Source organism: Melanotaenia boesemani, chromosome 10, assembly GCF_017639745.1.
Source record: "Melanotaenia boesemani isolate fMelBoe1 chromosome 10, fMelBoe1.pri, whole genome shotgun sequence".
Classification (NCBI taxonomy): domain Eukaryota; kingdom Metazoa; phylum Chordata; class Actinopteri; order Atheriniformes; family Melanotaeniidae; genus Melanotaenia; species Melanotaenia boesemani.
The window spans coordinates 8,504,502-8,526,768 of NC_055691.1; the positions used below are offsets into that span (position 1 = coordinate 8,504,502).

General features: G+C 39.1%; 1 protein-coding gene across 1 annotated transcript in view; it reads left to right on the forward strand.

The window, feature by feature from the left end:
- The window catches only part of sf3b3 (splicing factor 3b, subunit 3), a 36,796-nt gene extending 20,043 nt beyond the window's left edge, over window positions 1-16,753 (forward strand). Inside the window, exons 21-27 of the mRNA XM_041997069.1 lie at window positions 735-891; window positions 2,692-2,817; window positions 4,456-4,668; window positions 5,364-5,462; window positions 10,569-10,712; window positions 13,601-13,705; window positions 15,558-16,753. Coding sequence (XP_041853003.1) covers window positions 735-891; window positions 2,692-2,817; window positions 4,456-4,668; window positions 5,364-5,462; window positions 10,569-10,712; window positions 13,601-13,705; window positions 15,558-15,698 — 985 coding nt within the window. The 3' untranslated portion in view covers window positions 15,699-16,753. The remainder of the gene's footprint in view (window positions 1-734; window positions 892-2,691; window positions 2,818-4,455; window positions 4,669-5,363; window positions 5,463-10,568; window positions 10,713-13,600; window positions 13,706-15,557) is intronic.
- The last annotated feature ends 5,514 nt before the right edge of the window (window positions 16,754-22,267 follow it).

Here is a 22,267-nt window from a genome sequence, read left to right on the forward strand (position 1 = left end):
TGTAGCTGTTTAGGCACTATTTAATGTGGTCATTGCTGTTGGGTAGAAGCTGCTTCTCAATCTGTTTGTGCTTGTTTTGATTGACTTGTTTCTTAAAGAGAAAATGACACCATGTTACATGATGCAAGAAATCTGCTGCAAAGTGAATTAATTGTCTTTATGGTCATTTGAACTACACAGTGCAGCTCTGTCACTGTTTCTATGGAGATGTCTGATGTGCTGCATCGTCTCTGCCCAGATGGACAGATCTTGTTTTTATTTATTGGTCACTAAATTCTCATTAGGAATGAGTGTGATTGGCTGTGTGTTGGCCTTGTGATGGACTGGCAACCTGTCCAGGTCTCTGGCCTCTCACCTGGCTCCAGCTTCCCTGCGAACCTGGATTGGAATAAGAAAATTAATGAATGGATTGCTTCTTCTTTTTTTGTTTTTTAATTTGTTTAAATTCTTTTATTTTAAATGTTTTTTTCTTTGTTTGTTTTTTTTCCACCTTGTTTTTAATGTTATATTTTTAATATATTATGGGAAGCATTTTGAGCTGTTTTCTACATGAAATGTTTTCAAAGAAAAGGTCCTTCCAGAGGACGTAAGGCCTCTCTCAGCCTGTAATGAGATGTTGCTGTAGCTTTACCTGTGCAGAACATTAATTGTATTTAATTTGTGTTTCTTTTCTTGCTAGAAAAAAAATTTCACATTTAAAAAAAAAAAAAAAAATTCTCTTTGAATCCTTTCAGTGTGGCAGCGTGCCGTTTTACCAACACAGGAGACGATTGGTATGTGCTGGTGGGTGTCGCCAGAGACATGATTCTCAACCCCAGATCAGTCGGAGGTGGCTTTATCTACACCTATCGGCTTACCGGTGGAGGGGAGAAACTTGAGTTTGTCCACAAGGTGTGTTTTTATCACGTTTTCTTTCTCTCTCTCTCTTTCTTTGCTCATATTAAGGGATGATTTCCATTAAACAAAAGGGGCTCAGCTCTGTCATTTTGCTGTTCCTTTTTCCATCTGCCTGTCAGAACAAATATGCTGCAGTGTGACCAAACGCCACAAAGCAGCTTTTTTATTCTGCTGTCTAAAACCCGTGTGTCTGAGATGGTTTGAGATAAAGATATCTGACTTGACTCAAAGGGAAAAATGGAGCGTGACCTCATTTAAAGCCTTTAAAGATGACAAACATCCATGTCGGAGCCCGTGCCACCCCATGCTTCTCTTTGGGCATTTCCCCAGATACTCAAGCAGGGTGGGGACCATCTGGGGTGAATCAGCCCACGTTGGTTTGTTACCTGGTGTGGGATAACTGGGGAAATGAGTGATGAGTCACTGTACTTCTATTGGCATCAGCCACTTGTTTTCACAGAGGCGAGGGATTTCCCAACCACGTAACCGGATCATATGGATAGAATACAGCTTGTTACGAACAAAATACCAACATTTTGTAATACCCCAGCGTGCAGTCCAACATTCCTACTGTCAGGACACACAGGCTCACATATACATGTTGGAGTAGAGGCTGATCTTTTGCCAGGATAAACTGTATGAGGTACTGTGGGAAAAAATGCATGCAGGTGGACTCAGTTGTACCATGTTGCCATGGTTTCTCTTATCATAGAGATTTTTAGATTAAGTTCTCAGCTTTTCTCATGAAGTGATTCATGTTAATGTGATTGTGGAAGTTGTAAAAAAAAAAGAAAGGAAAAAAAAAACTTGTTTGCAACCATCAACATCATCTTGAGTCAAAATAACGTCTGAGATGGGTCACTTAACCGTAACCCTAACCCTCTGCAGCGTTCGTAGATTACCTCAGTTTAATTAGACCAATTAGATCAAATCTGTCTGTATGGTAGATTACGTTTGAAATTCAAACATTGACTTCAGTTTATTAACAAAATCTTTTTAAAGTTTTATTGTTTTTGAAAAGCAAAGAAGAATATTGGACTTCTGAAAGGTCAGAGATCAAAGCTTTCCATCAGGTCTGGAAGAGTATAATGTAATGGATGAACCACAAAATGAATGAAGGGAGCATAATCACCCCCTTTTTTTTTTTTTTTTTTTTTTTTTTGCAGACATACTGACCTGTCTGGAAACTGTCCACTTTTCTTAAAGCTGGGCATGATGGGACTAACCTTAAATATGCATGAATGAATGGCATGAACCAATTCCTGGGGTTATATATATATATATATATATATATATACATACATACATACACACACACACTTATTACACACATTCAGCTTTTTAACAGTTTTGTGTGCAGTATCAGTTGATTCCATGAGGAGTTGTGCAAGACTTCTTGGAAAAGGTTTAGTTTTCTAAGAATATAAAAAGATTATACAGGTTTGTGCTTGTAGTCTGTTTTTTAATTCGATCAGTGGAAATTCAGGTTGCAGCGGATCAGTTGGAGGTTGTATTGAGCAACCGCTCAGTGTCTATGTTGCATAGAAACTTGGGTGCTGTTTAGGTGGAGAAAATGTGAAAGCAAAGTAAATTACTGATGGAAAAATAGCATACTGTAATAATGTGACATTGTTCTGAAGGTGTAAATTGTTTTCAATTTAAGCATAGTAGTTAATTGCTCATCTTCTCCGAGCTGAGAGTGCACTGACTGCTGCTCATAAATACTGCCCTTTAGGTATTTGACCGTGCTTTAAGACTCAAACCTGAATTCTCCCTGAACTGTCTCTCTTCCAGACCCCAGTGGAGGATGTGCCACTGGCTATTGCGCCATTCCAGGGAAGAGTCCTGATTGGAGTCGGGAAGCTGCTGAGAATCTACGACTTGGGCAAAAAGAAGCTGCTCCGCAAATGTGAGAACAAGGTAAGACAAGGACCTTTAAGCCTTCCTTCAAAAGATGCTGTGCACAACAAAACCTGAGTTAAGTCAGCCATCATGCTACGGCTGAGGATTGTATTCTGTACACAGTCTAAGCTTTATAGATATGTGTAATTACACTGTTCCACATTCATTCTGTCCATAACGGTGCTAGTAAGTCTAAGGGATTTGCATCTTCCAGTTTCTGTTTTCGCCGTGCTGTGCCGAGAATCAGTAAAAGCCAGCTGCTCCTAAAATTTGTTAAACAGAAAAACATGGCTGGGCCTCAGAAAATTGAGATGTTTAAGTGTCTTGTCTGCACCACTGTATTTCAGACTTTACCCACAACCAATTGATTTGCCAGGCAGAAATCCATCATATCCTCTCACATTATACACTTCGTCTCAGTCCACCCTTTTAAGTTGACTTCACAGCCACTGTGAAATTATAACAACCCACCTTCGCAGCCTGAAATGTTCATGTTTATTTTAAAGTATTTTTTTTACGTAAGTTGTTGATGAGTTAATAATTGATAAAATGGCCTGTACTTGTATAGCGCTTTTATCAAAGCGCTTTACATGTACGTCACATTCACACACACATTCACACTGATGGCGGAAGCTACCATGCATGGCGCTCAACCACGACCCATCAGGAGCAATTGGGGGTTCAGTGCGTTGCTCAGGGACACCTCGACAAGATCTCTCCATGAGATCTCTGGGCCGGGATCGAACCGGCAACCCTTGGGCTGACACCTGATTTCATCCTCCTGATGCTTTGCTTCAGTTATATTATATAATTACCAACTTAAGAAAGAAATTTTGAAATATCTAATTCCAAATCTACTTTTTAACCAAACAAATCTTTTCTTGCTGACTCAATGTGGGATGAGAAAAGTTAAAAAATTTTAGTTTTAAGCATTAAAATGGTCAGATTAAAGTTTATTTTCTTTACATCTCATCTGTTTAAAGCCATCCCCTTGTTAGACAAGGCTGTTTGTTGTCTTTATCTGTTACCGTACAACGGCACTGGGTTGAATTTGAGGAATTTTTAGGGATTAGTCTTGATCGCTTCAGGTTTTATTCACATTTTTTTCCTTTGTAGTTTTAATAGGCTTCTGTTCGGACTAATTTCTGTAGAGACTGGAGGTGTTTGTATCCTTTCCGTTGAGTTGCAGTGGCCACATGTGTTTTTATGTTGATAAATTTTTTCATTAATCTGTTCATGCCTTCTGCGGCACTGTACATATTTTTACAATTACAGCACTATTATAAACAAACACTTGTAGTGAGAATGTCTAGTGAGCCTAAAAGTTTATGGTAAAATTGCGGATTTTATTGCCCATTTGGATTAATGTTTTTACTAAGGTGAAAATTGTCTTCTGTATGTTTGTGAGGTATTTGGGGTGCACACAAAATTGTTTTCACTTAAGAAAGATACATTTGCATATGCATACACAAAACCATGTGCTCCATATGGAAGACGGCTGGCTGGCTGATGTTTGGAGCCTTGTGTGTTTAACCTGGTACATGTTAAATCTTTTCCACCAATGTTAAATTTGTTGCACATCTGCAGAGCAGTTCTCACGTCATATTTCTTCTTAATAATCTTCTAAGTATTCACTTTTTCTTTCTTCCCCTGCAGCACATTCCCAACCTGGTGACTGGCATCTACACCATCGGCCAGCGTGTGATTGTGTCCGACGTTCAGGAGAGTCTGTTTTGGGTTCGTTATCGACGTAATGAGAACCAGCTCATCATCTTCGCAGATGACACATACCCTCGCTGGGTAACCACGGCCTGTCTGCTCGACTATGACACCATGGCTTCTGCTGACAAGTTTGGCAACATCAGCATCGTAAGTGCAGAGCGTTTGGTTTGTGTGTGAACAAGCTTTTAATGTCAGAAATAGACTCCAACTAATACAGTAAACTAATCTCTTTTAAGAGTCCTTAAAGGCAAAATAAGTAACAATGACACCTAGAGTTTTCAAATCAGAACCGGTGTTAAAAGAGAATAATGGAGAGCGTTCTCCTCTCCCCCTCGTAGAGTTTCCCGCAGGTTGCCAGTTTATGAGAAGACCGCTCTTTTATATACAGTCTATAGAGGACAGAGAACGTAGCACCTGCAAACATAATGATTTTTTAGCTGGACGCCGAGGCTTTTTAGGTTTTTCTGAAACTATTTCTGGTCCGCTTCTTTTAATAGCTTCCATGCCTGAAGTCTGCTGCTCTTTTGCCGACAAAAAATACCAAACGCTGCGCTGTTGTTTGGCAACAGTGGGGAGTCGCATATAATTGGTTAAGGAACCAGGAAGTAGGAAAGAGCTAAACAGTGCACCAAAGTTATTTCGTCACGTAACTCTTATTTTGAAAAGAGAAAAGCTTAACAAAGACATTGTTAATGTAGAGAGACAGATTGTTTGTAGGGAAACTTCCTTTTATCCTTTGCACCAAAAAAAGTTACGTAATTAGCCTTTAAATATGTAGGGTCCTGCAGAATTAATGAGATCAAAATACAATCACATCCTCATTCTTTGGTTTATTTTCCCAGGTGCGTCTTCCACCCAACACCAGTGATGATGTGGATGAGGACCCCACAGGGAACAAAGCATTATGGGACAGAGGTCTTCTTAACGGAGCATCACAGAAGGTAAAACCAGCTTTCGTCAATCTGACATATCGTCAAGCTTTGTGGAATCAGCATGTCACTCTGACATTAAATTTAAGTTTTTTAGTCTGTTTTGAGTTTTTAACTCGTGATCCATTTTCACACCTGGAGGAAGTGAGAAACTAAAACAAGTGAAGGTTGTGAAGTGTACGTTTGGATCCTGTACACTCTGTCCTTAAACTGTTCAGGTATTTCACACAGTGTACCCTGTGGAAACCAATGAACTGATGTGTGGAAACAAGCGTGTACCTACAGATTTTATTCATTTGAGCTTAACAGAGGAAGTTAAACTCAACATTTCTTTTCTAAGTTCAGCTCTGGCAAGTTGAACATACAAGATAGCTAAGTCTGAGCAGGCTGTTTCTCACTAGTTCCACATTGGTTACAACCTACATTGAAAGATGGCTGGATGTAGTTGTTCAACACAAAAGATGGGTATGCAGACGAATGGACAGTTTCATCCGTCTTTTGCGACGAATTTGGTCCGTTTTCAGGGAGCTTAGCTATCTGTTGCTTGACACCAAAGACGGAGCAATACCACCTATATCCAGAATAGCTGACATGCAAAAAGCGAAGGCAACAAACCAGAGAAGAAGAGGAACAGGAAGGGAGAAAAAAAGCAGAAGAGGAATGAAGACGAGCGCAAGTGTAGAAATTGCGCAAGCTTTTGAAGAAAGACTGTATGTGAGTGTTGAGGGCGTGTTGGGCGTTTGGAAACAGCTTTATAGCAACGCATTACAGCTGCTAAAATCTTATCTGAAACTGAAGTCAGCTTGCAGGTGTGAACTCTGAACTCAGCACTGCCCCCTAGTGGAGGAACTGACTTAATAACCATGGCATTTGAAGTGTTTAGTTTACTGTGGTAATGCCGACTAGTTTCTTTCCACCAGGTCCCCATAGCTATTGTTTGTCTCAGACCAGCAGCTATGTTCCGCCTGGTGTGATGTGGAAAAAAATAGTCTGGAGACATTTTGTTTTCACGTTGAAATCCGCGTCAATAAAATGTAGCGCGACATTTCTATACGGCTCTGGTGCGGCTTTACCACAGGCCTGTAGCGGTGGCGAAACATCGGACTGTAGCCACGTCTTTCACAACACCCTCACTACACTCATCATACAGGGAAGAAAGAGACAGTCCACTAACATACTGTTGAGATGGCAGTGATGCCGTTTGTCCAAAGTGTTGATGAGTTTCTTAAATCCCGGATTGTTCACTGTGTTAATTGAGAAAAAAAAGTTCTGTTTGTTTATAACGTTTGTCTCTCTGTGACTCTGGGAGCTGGTGGATTATTTAGTTGCGACTCACAAAAATTGAACATTTTTCTATTTTTTTGTGTTGCGTCGCAAGCCCCCGTGTGCATGTCTACATGCACGAACACAACATTTTACATGCACGACTGTCGCCTGTCGCTTGGCTGGAGGGCAACGATTTTCGCTTCCTCGCGCAAGTTTACATAGAAAATGATGGAGAAGGAGAGACGTGTGTCCAGGTGTCTGCAACTCGTTCTGAATAAAACTAAAGCGGTCGGGGCTGTGGGAGGAGTCTGCAGCAAAGCGCTGCAATGACAGCTGCGCTCGATTTGAAAACAGCACAAATCAAAGGACAAAAAATAATCGCACCATTTTATTTTTATGATCGTTGAAAACCCAGATCGTAATTGCGATTAAAATTCGATTAATTGCCCAGCCCTAGTTGATATCATTTTTTGTCATCAGTATGCAACAGTCTGTAGAAGAAACAGCTTTTAATTCAAGATATCTGGTCTTGTTTCTTCATTTCCACTTTTTCCAGTATTATTTATGTTTCAAACAGCAGCTGGCAGGATATTTTTCCTGGGTTTCTAAATTCTCTGCTCCGGTTCAAAAGAAATGTTCAAAACCATTTTTATACTGTAGTTTACAAAAAGGAGACTCCCAAGTCCAGGTAGAGGTCCTGTAGCCTTTTCCATCTCTTTTCTCTAAGAGAAAGAAATCCACAGTTAATATGTAGGATTTATTTATTGTTTATAGAGCAGAGGGGATTTAGTTGGAACAGGATTTTTTGTTTACCTTTATATTATTTTATATTGGCATCTAAATTTATAAATAAAGAACTGTAAGGACATGATGTGATTTTACACATTTAAAATGAGAAAGTAATGCAAAACAATTGTGATAAATGTAAAATCGTGATCATTTGTGACAATAATCATATCTAAAACTGTGACTTCTCCAACTACAGATGCCTCTGTTCTGTTGGATTTTATTTCCTCACAAGGCAGAACGTTTGATAGAACCAAACTTGATATTTTGGTGCCAGAATTTAAGAAATGGAAGTGGATTGTTGCTAAGCTGCTTTTACATGTGATACTGATTTAACTCTTGACAGCCAACCACATTATCTGGGTTCTTTTATCTGGTTTGTTTTTGGTCTGACTTGCTCAGGAATTAGTTTTTATCTAAATCATATAAACATGGTGACTGACCCAAAATCTAAACAGGTTCATGTGAGAACAAAATGCATTTTTGTTTTTTTTTTGTTACATTACTGACAGATTTTTTTTTAATTACCGTCTAATTTTACCACCGTTTTACCTTTTACCTTTACCTAAGAGAGATTAAATTTCTGGAAAATCAGGGTTGTCTGATTCAGGCTAAAATTTCAGCCCAGTGTTCATCTGCCCTCCCTCACATTTTCACCTCCACCAACCACAGGTTTAACCTCCTCACCAACGCAACACATGAGGCACGCACAGGACAAACTCAGCATCACTCATATCCATATAATCCTGGTCAGAAACTGTTTAGGTAGCACACAGACTGGGAAAGTCCCTCTCACTTGAACATTATGAGCTGGTCCCAGTTTCCTTTGTGACCATGTTTGTCCTCTATTTTGGCCTCCGCACACATTGATTCATTTGAGTTTGGAAATGCACCGCGTCTATTTATAGTTGCGAGCGTGAACGCCCAGACTTGTCTTCATCCAGAATGAGGCATGTGTGCAGTTTGCACCAGGCTGCTTGAAATTGAATATCCTTACACGGCTGGCCTGGATGATCCCTTCCATTAAATTAGATGCATTCCAGTTTTATTTGATTAATTTATCTGAAAATATCAAGATCAGGCAGACACAGCTCTCTGTTGAGCAAAATGAAGAGTTGTCGTGTTTGCCCGAAATGTCATATAGTGCATAGCTGTGTGGTAATGTCATAGGCATATAATATTGCATGTGAATGTAAAGATAAAGAACTGACATAAAAATCTTAATTCAATATAATCTACAAAGAAAATTATTGTGAAATATTAAGCTGATCATTTTCTAAACAGCTTCCTCTGTTTGACAAATTGAGGCCCAGTGTGACCTGCTGTCATGTGAGACGACACGCAGGAGCCGGTTAGTGCTGAATTCTTTACCCCAATATGTCCACTGACTTTCTCTGCATCTGCATCGTCTGGATGCAGGTTTCTGACGAGCACCTGGGGACTCCTTTACTTTCCTAACACTACATAAACCTCACCGACCACTTACCTTCACTTCACAACAATTAGAAGACGAACACACCTCATCAGCTCGGCCTCTGTAGGCTGGTTGGTAACTCCATAGTTTTGGAATTCCTCACAGCTGGGTGACATTCGCTTGAGTCCATTGAAGGAGGGATCGGGAGTTTCTTTTTGTTTTCGTTTTTAATGGATCAGTCAGATCTGTGCAGCAGACAAACCCAGAGGAGTCAGACACCTCTTAGTTTTGATTTCCTATTAAGTTAAAGCACAAGCAGTGATATTTTTTTTTCTGTCTTTTCTGATTGTAATGTGGCCCAAATGTTAACCAGAGAGCATTTTAAAGGCGTGAGCAGTTTCCTACTTCTGGATGGATTGGCACCAGATTTTGTGCAAACATCATGGCTCTGAGATATAACTCTTTGTTCTTTGGTGATTTCCTGAATTTTTTTGGGAGGCTACGATGAAATAATTCTGGGTTTTAGAAAAAAAGATTCAGTCAGCAATAAATATTACTTCTGTTATGTATATTTTAAAATATGACCCAAAAAAAAGGAAAAAAAAAATGCATTAATCAGCTCTAGTGTTGTCAAAAAATTTATTCTCAGATACTAATCAATACTAAAATTTTGTTTCTAGTTTTAGATATTAATTAGCACGGGCATAGATACTTAAATGCGGTTTAAAGCATCTGTGTCATCCTGCCACCTTGGTTTTTGTTTTCTTTTAGTCATGCGAAGGACTTGTGTCTCCCTCGTGAGACAAAGTTGTTGGTCTCACAGAGCTGCTGTTGTTTTTCATATGAAGGAACCTGTGTTCTCTGCACGTCTTGATAATTTATGTCTCTACCCCCGAGTCTATTTTAACTGCCAGCGCGCTCGGTCTCACGAGGTTACTTTCATGTACTGTCTTTTTGTTGTGATCGTGACATTGCCGAGGATTTATTGATACCCAGTGGGTCTGCAGAACAGACCAACATACATGGCAGCTGTAGCTCAGGAGGAAGAGCAGATGTCTTTCAAACGGAAGGGACTGACTACAGTCCCAGTCTAAATGTAGTCAGAGACCGACCAAATTTAGACTGTGATCAGTCCCTGACTACATGCCTAAGTGTCCCTGGGCAAGACACTGAACCCTGCATTGCATCCCGATGTGTCTGTCAGGGTGTGTGTGTGTGTGTGTGTGTGTGTGTGTGTGTGTGTGTGTGTGAATGAGAAATAAAGTGTGAAGCACTTTGAGTAATGAAGCTGACTGGAAAGCTCTATACAAGTACAAGTCCACTTACCATTTACATGAATATCATTTGTTTTCGTTTCGCATGTCTTTAACTAATTCCAAGAATTTTTTTGTTTGGACTGCAGATAATAAATTAACAAATAATAATCCTTAACCATCTGTAGATGTACTAGAGATGGGTTTGCAGCCATGTTTCGGCACCCAGTGACTAGTTGGGAAGGGTTAAGCACCTAGATCAAGGGCCCCCAGTGGTTCACCTCTGTTGACATCCCACACCCAACCCCATCTCTGCAACCACTAGACTAGGCTACCACACCCCCAAATCAAACGAGAGAAGCACAACTTTCTTTCTTTGCTTCTTGCTTTTCCCTGCAGGCTGAAGTCGTGGTGAACTACCACGTAGGAGAGACGGTGCTGTCACTCCAGAAAACCACTCTGATTCCTGGAGGTTCGGAGTCTCTGGTCTACACCACGCTGTCCGGAGGGATCGGGATTCTGGTCCCTTTCACTTCTCATGAGGTAAAACACCAGCACACATGTAAAGGCCGTACATGTTACTACTGACCCCATAGTCAGGGTCAATTGTAACATGGCTTGGGGTGAAATGTGACGACATTATGAAATGAGGCCCAAATTAAACATGTGCAGAGTGAATTAGATGATTCCTAACTTCCTGATTGGAGCAGTTGCAAGTGTTAAACTGTCCCCGGTCTCCCCTACCCGCTGTTTAGATGTTTTCTCATACAGAGCTCCACTGGCAAAACTCATGCACAGACTTCTGCTGAACTTTATGGTTTTTGCTATAATAGTAAGGTTGTTTTAGCTAACGCTAAATTTTGGCAACTCTTCTTAATTAAAACAATTTGGTCAGCAACACAAACAGATCATGTACTATGGTGTACATGCCTAAAGAGATGAAATAGAAAATGTGACAGCCTTTGCAAAAGTTTGAAGCTGTTTCTTTATGAACTTTCAATAAATTAGAAAGGAGATTTCTTTTATATTCCAGTGTGGATTGTCAAAAGCAGCTTCTGTTAGATGAAGCAGAGTTTTAGACATTAATGGATCGATGAACAACAATGAACAGAATAACTTTGACAACGCCGGATCAGATGCCCTCCTCAGTAACTGTCTTAACGACATCAGTCCAGATATCCATAACTCTGTCCTCTTTAGGAGATAAGAGGTAATTAGGACTCGATAAAGGCAGCGGAGCAACATACAAAACATTAGGAATGTAGCTCCTTGTGGTTGTACTGTAGGTGGTAGTGAAGATTAAACATGTGCCCCCTGGTGTTTGGCACAAGTATTCGACATGTCTTGCAGATTATCTGTTTGTAGTGTGTTGTCTCTCTTCTAACAACATAGTTCCAAATAGCCGACGTGCTGTTCTCTTTAGCCACAAGTTCTTCTGCATCCACATTTTCCGCGCTCCTGTCGTTACCTACAATCATCAACATGCTCACCACGTGTGCTCTAGTGCTGCAGCCGTTAGCATCTACATAGAGAGGGTATCCAGGACAGTAACAGTCCATTTAATTCGCCATGGACTCGCTCAGAGCATGAATGCTCAGCATTATTTAAAACAGCGTCACGTCACTTCCTTAAAATATGCAAATAGGAATCTCTAATAGTTTAGGCAGCCGTTGCAATATGTATATCACAAAGGCTAATATCGCAATAAAGGTACATTTTCGTATTTTGTATATTGTGCAACCGTAGTCTGCGTCAAACATTGTCAACAGTTACTGCCCGTATACTTTGATGCATCCTAACGTTTGCATAGTTGTTGGGTAATGCATCCACTAGAGGGCAGTGCAGAGTTCAGAGTTTATGTCTGAGTTTCAGACAACAGCAAACATGTTGATGTTTGAGGACGTTTTGATAATGTACATTCTCAGAAAGAGACACAGAAAAAAGGCAGTGCAGTAGGTCTACTCTGTACAGCAGTAAAATGCATTGCAGCTTCTTTTTCTTTGTTCTTTTTGCTGGGAGACATACTGTTAAACACTGCCCCCCCTCAGTTTCTGGTGGTACTGCTCTGTTTGTGCCGTCTGACTACACACATGGCTTGAAGCATTCCTGCACCGTGCACAGGTTTTGCAGTACGCTAATGTTGGCTATCATCACATTGAGTTCATCTACCAGTGATCTCAACCAGACACTTTACCAACCAATCAGAAGTTGAGCAGGGCTTGAAAAAATGATTGGTTTAGAGATCCAGCTGGACCCTAAACCGAAAGCTACACCGCACATACGATAGATGATTAATCTTCTGGGGTCGACGGATGCACCGGCGCATTCAAATCACATAGCTCATTTAAGATGATGTAGCCTCAAGACGCAGCTACAGAGAGTTTTCATTTTAACTTCTATCAACAGTGCAGATTTCAGGCTATATTCCAGTTTTTAAATTGTTTTGATGGACCAGTAAAAACAGAGTTGTGATCAAAATGTACAACATAGTTTTTTTGTGTGTATGTTGCTGTCACTTTTGGTATGTCTTTGGTGCAGGAAGAAACTGTAAAAACAGCTGATTCTAAGAAAGTGCTCGCAAGCAAGAAAAAAAAAGGCAAACCTGACACCTCATTTTCTATTGGTGGAAAAATGCACCACATCAACCAATCAAAAAATTGTATGACAATGTCGCTGAGGAAAAGGTGAAGTGGAGTGACTAAAATCCACGAAAAGCAGAGTGAAGTCGCTCTCCTCTGTGATTTGCTAATTACAGCATTTTAAATTTGTATTCAAATTTTGAAAGAAATTCATCCAGAGAAGTTAATGGTGCCAAAATTAAATTTTAAAAAAGGTGTTCTGACATCTCTGTGCACACACATTCAGTCCCTCAGAGGTTATGCCAGGATTCCTTTGATAAGCAGATCCACCTTTTGTAAGACAAGACTTAATTTTCACCCCAAGTGTGTTAATGTGCTGAGTAAATGTGTATAAAGACACAGTTTCATCTGTGGAAATTCTTGCAGCTGCCATTTTTGTGCTGCATGATGTTTTCTTCAGGATTCTGCACCTACCTGCTGGTCTTACTGCAGAGTCGGTACGTCCTGGAGGTCGGGCGACTCGTAGAAAAGAGCACCACTTCAGCTGTTTTTACTAAGTAGATAAAATCCACAAATGTTTGTTTATATGACAACTAACATACAGGCTTCCAGTAAACATGTTCTGATTCTGTGCATCTACAAATCTAATCTTGACAAACTCTTGAAGACCCTCGGCACCCCTGCAATCCTTGGGAGAGACTCAAGTCAGGAACAAGCGTCTTAAATCATTGTTAACCTGAAAAGTCACATCTCCATCCAGTGCTTCAGAAACTTGGCTGTTTCTTTTCATCAGATGTTTTTCTATGTCTCTCCTGGTTTTAATATTTCATTTCTCTCTCTGTGTTTCTGCAGGATCATGACTTCTTCCAGCATTTAGAGATGCACATGCGTTCTGAATTTCCTCCACTTTGTGGCAGAGACCATCTCAGTTTCAGATCCTACTATTTCCCAGTCAAGGTTGGAATATTCTTTTCACTATTATTCTTTTTTTCTTACTATTATTATTATTATTACTATTATTATTATTATAGATGGATAGGACCCAAATGGTGACGACAGGTCCAGTTTAAAACTTATAAAAACAATTAAAAAGGTATTAAGAGAAGGGAAAATGAAAAAGCAACTATTTGTAATATTTATTTATAATTTTAACCAAACAGATAAAGGCTCCTCAGATATCCTTCCATCATTCCCTCGGGTTTGCATAGTTAACCTGTTAAACCATAGAGGTTTTGGAACCTACCCAAATTAAATAAACAATAACTCCATGATAATCAGGTCAATATGCATAATCTTTGTCTCACTGTATAGCTAAGACCTCATAGAGAATTATTCTAGTGTCAGAAACATTGTGAGTATTCATCTGTCTGAGTTCACTTCTTTCATTTTTGACAAAATAAATATAGTTTACAAATTTGAATACAACAATTTAATTTTTTTCTCACCCAATTGTTTTTTGTGTGGAAAACATGATAAAAATTATTCTATGTATAAAGATGTCACTGCATGCATTCAGCAACGCCTTGGCAACAACGACCAAGTTACATGAGAATAGCATGACGCTCATAGATCTTATGAAGGTTTTGGTGTGGATAGTACCAGGTGGACTGTTTTTAATTCTTGGAAGGGAATCTGGTGAAATAATACTGTGTGCATACAATTCACCATTTAGCCACTATATCATCAGTTTCTACCACTGTGCACAATCTAAAATTGCTAAAATATAAAATCAGAGTCGTAGTTAGCATTAGCATTGCTGCTATCTTCAGACCTGGATGTAACTACATCTCTTTGTTTCTTTGAAAGCTTCTGAGAGGATGTATTTAGTTTTTTAAGGTGTCTAGGACATGCTGATCACTATTAGCCTGTGTTGTAAAATCTCTAAATACGTTGTGAATTTCGGTAGAAGAACAGTGTGGATAGACTGAAAATAAGCAGGAAACGGTAAGGAAATAAAATCTATTGCTTTTGGTAAGAATAGTTTTGGGGTTCGATGACGTACTGTGTGATTTAAAAATGCAATCTGATGTGCTGCGAAATGTGAAGGTTGGCTTCACTGATGCAAGGTGGTCAGCCAACATAAGATGATGCTTGGTCTCATCTGAAACTGCAGCTTTTCCAGTTTCATAAGATACCCAGCATGTTGGTGGAGCGAACAGATCATGGGTTCTGTTGCGTTTTGCTTCGGGTGGTGCTCATATCGATGGCATCGTCATTTGTTATAAACCTATTTTGAAGTTGTTATGAAACTAATACTTTGTTTGCAAAAAACAGTTAACTTTGATCCTGTTGTAAAATAGAAAGGCAGACAGGCAGCAATAAATTGGCTCAGTTGATCCCAAATTGAGAAATTAGGAGTGGTGCAAAACTCAAAAAAGAATAAAATAGAAACATAATAAAATAGTAATGAACATAAACAGCAGTTAAAAGCAGCAGGTAGTCTGTTTTTATCCAGGCTGTGTTCCTGTCTGTCTGCTGAGGTAAATTATTAGACAATGTGATGGCATGTGAAAGGCAGGATTTCCTGTATCTGTGCGTATGACAGTAGAGTAGAGCATGTGATGGAGAGGGTGCTCGGGGTTATCAGTTTGTTCAGAGACCCCTCCCCACCATAGCTTCAAAATAGTCCAATTTGCACCCGATGATGGAGCCAGGTTTTTATCGGGTTGTTGGTGTTGCTGGCTCCAATTCTGCTTCCTAACAGATTAAAGGCCTCGTCAGGAAGAGGTCAAATATGCATTAGAGTGTGACGGCAACAAGAAAAGTGAGTAATATTTTCTCCTTTGTTTTATTTTTTTCTTTGTTGCAGAATGTGATCGATGGCGATCTGTGTGAGCAGTTTAACAGCATGGAGCCGCACAAGCAGAAAAGTGTGGCAGAGGAGCTCGACAGGACGCCACCAGAGGTCTCCAAGAAGCTGGAGGACATCCGCACTCGTTACGCCTTCTAATCACACACCGAAAGCAGAGACCCAATACATTCATGTGATGAACAGGACCTACAAATACAGCTCTAAAACTGTAGGTCCCCTTTTAGGATTCAGCCTTATGGCTTTATCTGGTAACTGTACAGACACACAGCTTTTTACTGAGAAGCGCAGAAGAAACCACAAATTTCATGTAACTGTTTGACATTAACCTCCGTTGCAACCCACCGCAGCTTCTCTCTCATTAATGCAACCACCTGCATTTCACAAGTGTGACAGTCCTTTCCCACACAGCTTTGTGAGCTTTAACGCCACACAGACATGTTTACTGACGTGATTACTCAGAAATTTTATTCACACCTCCCCTGCGTTGTTATCAGAACAAACCACATATGCAGCAGCCCTGAGGCTGTTACATAGAAACATGACGTCTCTGCTTGTAATTCTCTTCTTTTGTTAGATTATGTTGCAGTAGATCGTCGCACATATAGCTGTGCAAAAAATATTCACACGGTTGGGAAAAGAAGTTGCTTTTCCTTCTGTCACTGTGCATACAAACCAAACCAGAATCATCTGCCATTGTTTCTGATCAGGCCAATACAGCCTCAGGTTAGAGAGCCATTCCCTTGTGCAAAGAAACTGTTGGGTCAGAGAAAATCTTTTCTATGTGAGGAGGAAGTATTTAATTTGAAAGAAAAAAGCTGTTTTTTGGGGGGTTATTTTAACGTTTATTAGATAATAGAACATTTTTTCCATCTGGAGTTGAACTCTTTCCTCCTCCTAAGCTGTTTTATGATGTTGCCGTGTCATCTGAACATGTTGCTCACTCAGTCAGAAGCTGACCTCCAACCAGCTGTATCAGCATCAGCCATAGTTTAAGAAGTGTTTGTCTGACTGTGTCATTAGACGATGGGTAAACTCAGACTAAATAAGTGCATGGAAAAATACTGAAGGTTTGGACTGGTTGTTGTTTCTGTCAGTCCAGTAAATTCCCAACCACAGACACGGCATTCCACACAAATCACTGGACTTGGGGGTTTGTGGGACGGGGGCAGTGTTGGTTTTTTTTTTTGTAAATAAAGTTGTTTTGTACTTTATAATACCATGGGTTTGTGTCATTTTTCTGCCAGAGAAACCCTCAGACAAAAAATTTGCAATACATATTTTATGGTAGTGCAGTACGGACCCGGTAATCAGGGTCCCTGCTCCAGGTAAGAACTAAAATCGCTGCTTTCCCAGTGGTGAAACGCCACACATCAGCAGAAATGTAGATTAATATGACAGCTTTAACTTTTAAAACACTTTGACTGGGGTTGCTGCAGTGAAGTGAGCTTGTTTCATCTTTTTGTGATTCATTTAAGTGTTAATGAATGAATGACATCACGTTCGGTTCTTTTTTGGATGCAAAGTTAAACTTTGTTCCTGAGTCAGGAGTGGGCTGGGGAAAACGGAGAAACTTGGACTAAACATTTGCCCTGGGGCAGTTTAAGTAAAGAACTTCACAAAAGGAGGCATAACATTATAATATTAGAAACACCTGTTTAGGTCATAAGTACCGTTCTTTCCTCACCTGAGCTCTTGAACAGAACAAGTAATCACTCAGAAAATCAGGGCCAAAGCTTAACATCTGTGATGTAAATGTTAATAGGCCTTTGACTGGTCATTGAGTCTGATAAACTAATTTGTCCACTTGGACTGTCCCATCTGGACGAAAAGCAGCTGGCTCCAAGGAAATAAAGCTATTAAGATGCTCCCCTCTGGGTCAATAACCAGAAAAGGGACCAGTAGCTCAAGGAACATAATCAAATTTAAACTACACTCCCAGTTTATTATTTTGTTAAACAGCTCAACTATCCAGTGACCCACACACACAACTACTGGTACTCCCTATGGCCAACCTGGACTTGCATTGAGCCTGTGCAGATTTTTTTTCTTCTTTTTTCCCCAAGTCAGTGTAGCTTGGAGGGCTCTGCCGGATCTGCATGCTGAAAGAAATTTTTTTTGTTTTACATGAAATTTCATTGTTGAACTATTTGCACAAGCTACTTAAAAATGATGGTGGACACTTCTCCATCTTCATCTCTGACTCCCCCTCTTTTTAGAAATTTTAGAACTTGGAAGTTGGAATTTCCAAGTCTGTAGCGAAATAAATAAAAAACTAGAATGCCTCTAGAGTTAGATTTCCAAAGCTGGAGGAACCTGATCCTGATAGCGAACATGAATCAGTCAAACGTATTTTTATTTACATTATTTATGTGAATGTTGTCCACATGTAAAAAGTGACAGCATCTGTAATAAACTGGTTATTAATTAGGTCAGAGTTCATTTATTTAAATGAGTTACACACATAGTGACCAGGCATCCTCAAACTTTCTAAAGCGCTTTTCATGCCCAAGGAAACACAAAATACTTTACATGATTTTTTTTTAAAAAAAAAGCATATTTCAATTCATGCATATTAAAAATAAAACAAGCCTTTTACTCATCAAAATAGAATTACATAACAAAAAAAAACACTCATTAAAATCAAAATAAAATACACACACACAAAGCAACCTCCCCTCCAATACGTTATCAACTTGTATTACTAACAGCTAGCCTGGTCAAGTCCTTCTGGGTTTTCTAGGTTACAACTGGAACACATAAACTTGGGGGTCGAAAAACAAAACATAAAAACATTTTGTGGCTGTAATTAAATGAGGGAAAAACAGATGGAAATGATTACACATGACATGGAATCCGTAATGGACTGCGTTAATTAATACCTTTTACCAAACACAAAAGCACATTCTGTAATTTCTCACACACATGCATCAGAAAAAGGATTTAGTTGGTGCTTTCTTGTCTGAGAGACATGCCAACAGCGTTGCCATATTTAGTTTTTGCCAGGTTATTAGTTATTTTGCCAGGTTTTAGTCTCCTGATTGTAGTTTGCCTTTCGCAATAACCTTAATTTTCACTCTTGTTTCTAATTTAAAACAATTTAAAACTTTTTAGTGTTTTTTTTTAAGCTTTGATTTAATTTTCTTTCTATTTTTTTTAAACCATATACAATCTCTTGCCTTTCCATCACTGACTGACAGCTTTGACTTACTGATATAATCTATGATTGTGCCTGATTGTATGGCTCAATTAATATTTCTGGTAAAAGCAAAAATCCAAATAAAGAATGCAATCTGTGCAATTTTTCTCTCTGTAGCTGGCCACCAACCCACAGACATCAGCCTGAGCACCGCTTTACCCCCATCTGGTAGTGTTTTAAATGTCAGTTTACTGTCAACACAGAGCCTCGGTCCAGCCCGGCGCTCCACCGACAGCAGCTTATTTAACTTGCGTAACAACAAGAGCATAATGATTTGTTTCACAAAGCATAACAAGCCCTCAAATGTGGCACAGTCACATCTGGTCTCTGCTTCTGGATGTGTGATGGGATATGCCTTTATAGGGAAGAAAAACAAAAGATGCTCAGACTAAACTTTCCCAATTAGAACAATAGAGATTCTTTGAAGTACAACCACAAGAGCAGGTTAGTAAAATATGTAAAGCACAACAAAACTATTTCCTGAGATAAATGTATCTGGCAAAACATCTGGGCTTAGTTTGAGGAGAACAGTTCCCGGGGCTCAGGAGGAAAATGAGAAATGTCTGTGCTGATGGAAATGTCTGATTTTGCACACCAATTCATTTCAAAGTGAATTTCCTGTGGAGGATGCGATGCTTCTTATATTACCCACTTGTGACGTAGTGATGTAGCAATTCCTGTTTAAGCCAGTTTTTAATTAACAGCTGTTAACAAGGACTATTATTTTTGCAGTGATTGGGATGCTTGTCTTTTTTAGTCATTTTTTTGTTTTCATTCCAAAAGTAACCAAATACTGAGCATCAAAAATTAAACACAGTTTGTGCAACACGTCCACCTGCTTCAGCCTTCACCCTTTCTGTTGGTGACATTTTCAATAAGTCAGTAAATGTAAACTTAGGAAATTCAGCACTTTCCATTTCCTGAGCATCTGCTGTACATGTCAAAGTGTAAATGTCAAAAAGGATGTTAGTCATCCTTTTTGACATTTTCACTATTTTGTTGTTTTAAAACCTGCAATAATAATAATAATAATAATAATTATAACACTTAATCTGCACATCATACTTTGAACCACACAGTCCTAAAAGTCCTAAAATTAACCAGGAGGTGAGGACATAACTTCCATATCCAAATGAAGTGAATCAGTGTAACAGAAAGACTCTGTTGTAGTAAGTTAACTGATTAAATACGACATCCAGAAGGTTGATCTGGGAGTCTTGTGTGACTTGGACATATATGGAGTCATATTCTTGTAGTTGAGGGTGAGGATCTGCTGTGTGTGCAGTCGATTGCATTGATGGTTTTAGGAAAACCAAGAATAGATATAACCCCATTTTGACTGTGACTTGAATTAAATTAATGAAAAATAGTTAGATTTTTTTTTCCCTGAGGAAAATTATGATTTATTTTAAAATAACAAAATGTTTTGTAAATGACCAAAAGTTATGGTAAAACATTTCTGTAATTTTATTATGAACAGCAGAAAACAAATCAAATTTTAGTTGTAAATCACTTTTCATACAAAAAGTAGCACAAAGTGCTTTATATAAAAACAGTTAAAAACACACGTCTTCACACAGCCAAATGTGTGATGTAACAATTTTAAAAACACACCTAATCTGTCAGTATGTGGAGAAAGAATGAAGGGGAGGGGGGGGGGGGGGGGACCTGAAACCATCCTGGTGATCATGAGGTCTTTTTACATTTAACAAATTTATAAGAAAATCAAATGAATAGACAAATTTCTGGTAATTATTACAAAATGAAGAGTAGATATTGAAGTTTTTTTTTTTTTTTTCATTTTTTGTCTCATTTAGAAAACCTCTGGACTGATGGAAGTATCTGTGGATGTCATCCATATTTTATCTTTTAGTTTCACTACAGGTTTTTGCTTCAGTAAATCATGATACACATTGTTCCTAGCCATAACGGAACCTCTTTCATCAACAGGATACCTGAAATAAACAATTAAAATGTGATTAAAAACATTGATAACCACTGAGTACATAGAGTAAATCTGATTGGCATATTTCATACATTGCCTTTGAATTAAATTCTTTGAATTGTAAAGAGACTTTATTGACAATCTGTATATTTTTAAGAAAAATCGTTCAGTGTGTGATATCTTGGTGCTTTGTTTAGATTTTTTTTTTCTTTTCTTTCTCCAGGGGCTGCATGTGAAAAATAGCCATTAGGCTAATTCTGGTACATCTGCAGAAAGATTAAATATAAAATCTCCCTGCAAATAAATAAAGTAATAAATTTAATCAATTTATTCAGAGATGGCAGGTAATATAGAGAAAGTAGAAAGAATTTTCTTGTCTCAATTTGGGCCCTTTAGTGCCAACGTGGCCTGGTTTAACCACCACAGCCTACCTGAGTATTGTTGCTGACCATGTCCATCCCTTTATGACCACAGTGTAGCATCTTCTGATGCTACTCCCAGCAGGATAATGCTCCATGTCACAAAGCTCAGATCATCTCCACCTGCTTTCTAGAACATGACAATGAGTTCACTGGACTCCAACGGCCTCCACAGCCACCAGATGTGATGGAACGAGAGATTCTCATCATGGATGTGCAGCAAATGTGTGATGCTGTCATGTCAATATGGATCAAAATCTCTGAGGAACACCTTATTGAATCTATCACAAGAATTAAGGTAGTTCTGATGGGAAAAGTGGGTCTAACCTGGTACTAGCAGGTGGACCTGGTAAAGTGGACGGTAAATACTTTCATCAAAAGATGTGGGAGTGTTCCAGTTTGACCAGAAGATTAATTAGATTTTTTAAATAATTTTCTGTTTACTGGTGAGAACAAAGGACAAATAAGAGCTTCACAGTGAAAGAAAATTCTTAGCACTCCTGTTTTGATAAGATTTGGTTAGTCCTCTGTCAATATGAGCAGGACCCAGATGCAGGACATCAGACAAGATCAGCCCAAATTTTAAAGCTTCAAAGTGGTCAAAGTCAGAGAGGAAGTCAGCTGGGCAACCTGAATGGGCGAGAGCAAGCAAAGGCCAAAGATTGGGAACATCACAAGAACACGACAGGAAGCAGAAGAGGAGGAATAGAAAAATGAAACCCAAAACCTTGACCACATGAGTCAAGGTGGAAGCATTCTATTCTGTTCTATTCTACAGTCATTTATCAGATGTTTTTCTCCAAAGCGACTTACATCTGAGAGTAAGAACACCACAAGCAAGAATTCAAACAGGGTGGGATGTCATACTAAAGTAGTAGTCAGACTGCTGTGAGTCCAGTTGGACCCCGGTGCTGTCATATAGTGCTAGAGGCAGTGTTTTTATGTTTTTTAAATTTTTTTCTCTATAATAGTACTTTGTTTAATTACGAGATCATGATTACAACACAACATCATCTTGGGCGTAAGTGCAAGCAGCTTATTCAGTGCTGAGTTGAGCCAAAGAGCTGGACAAATCTTTCTAAGTCATTCTGACGAGTAGAAGAGTTAAGCTGAGTGCAAATCAAATCAAACTTTATTTATAAAGCAC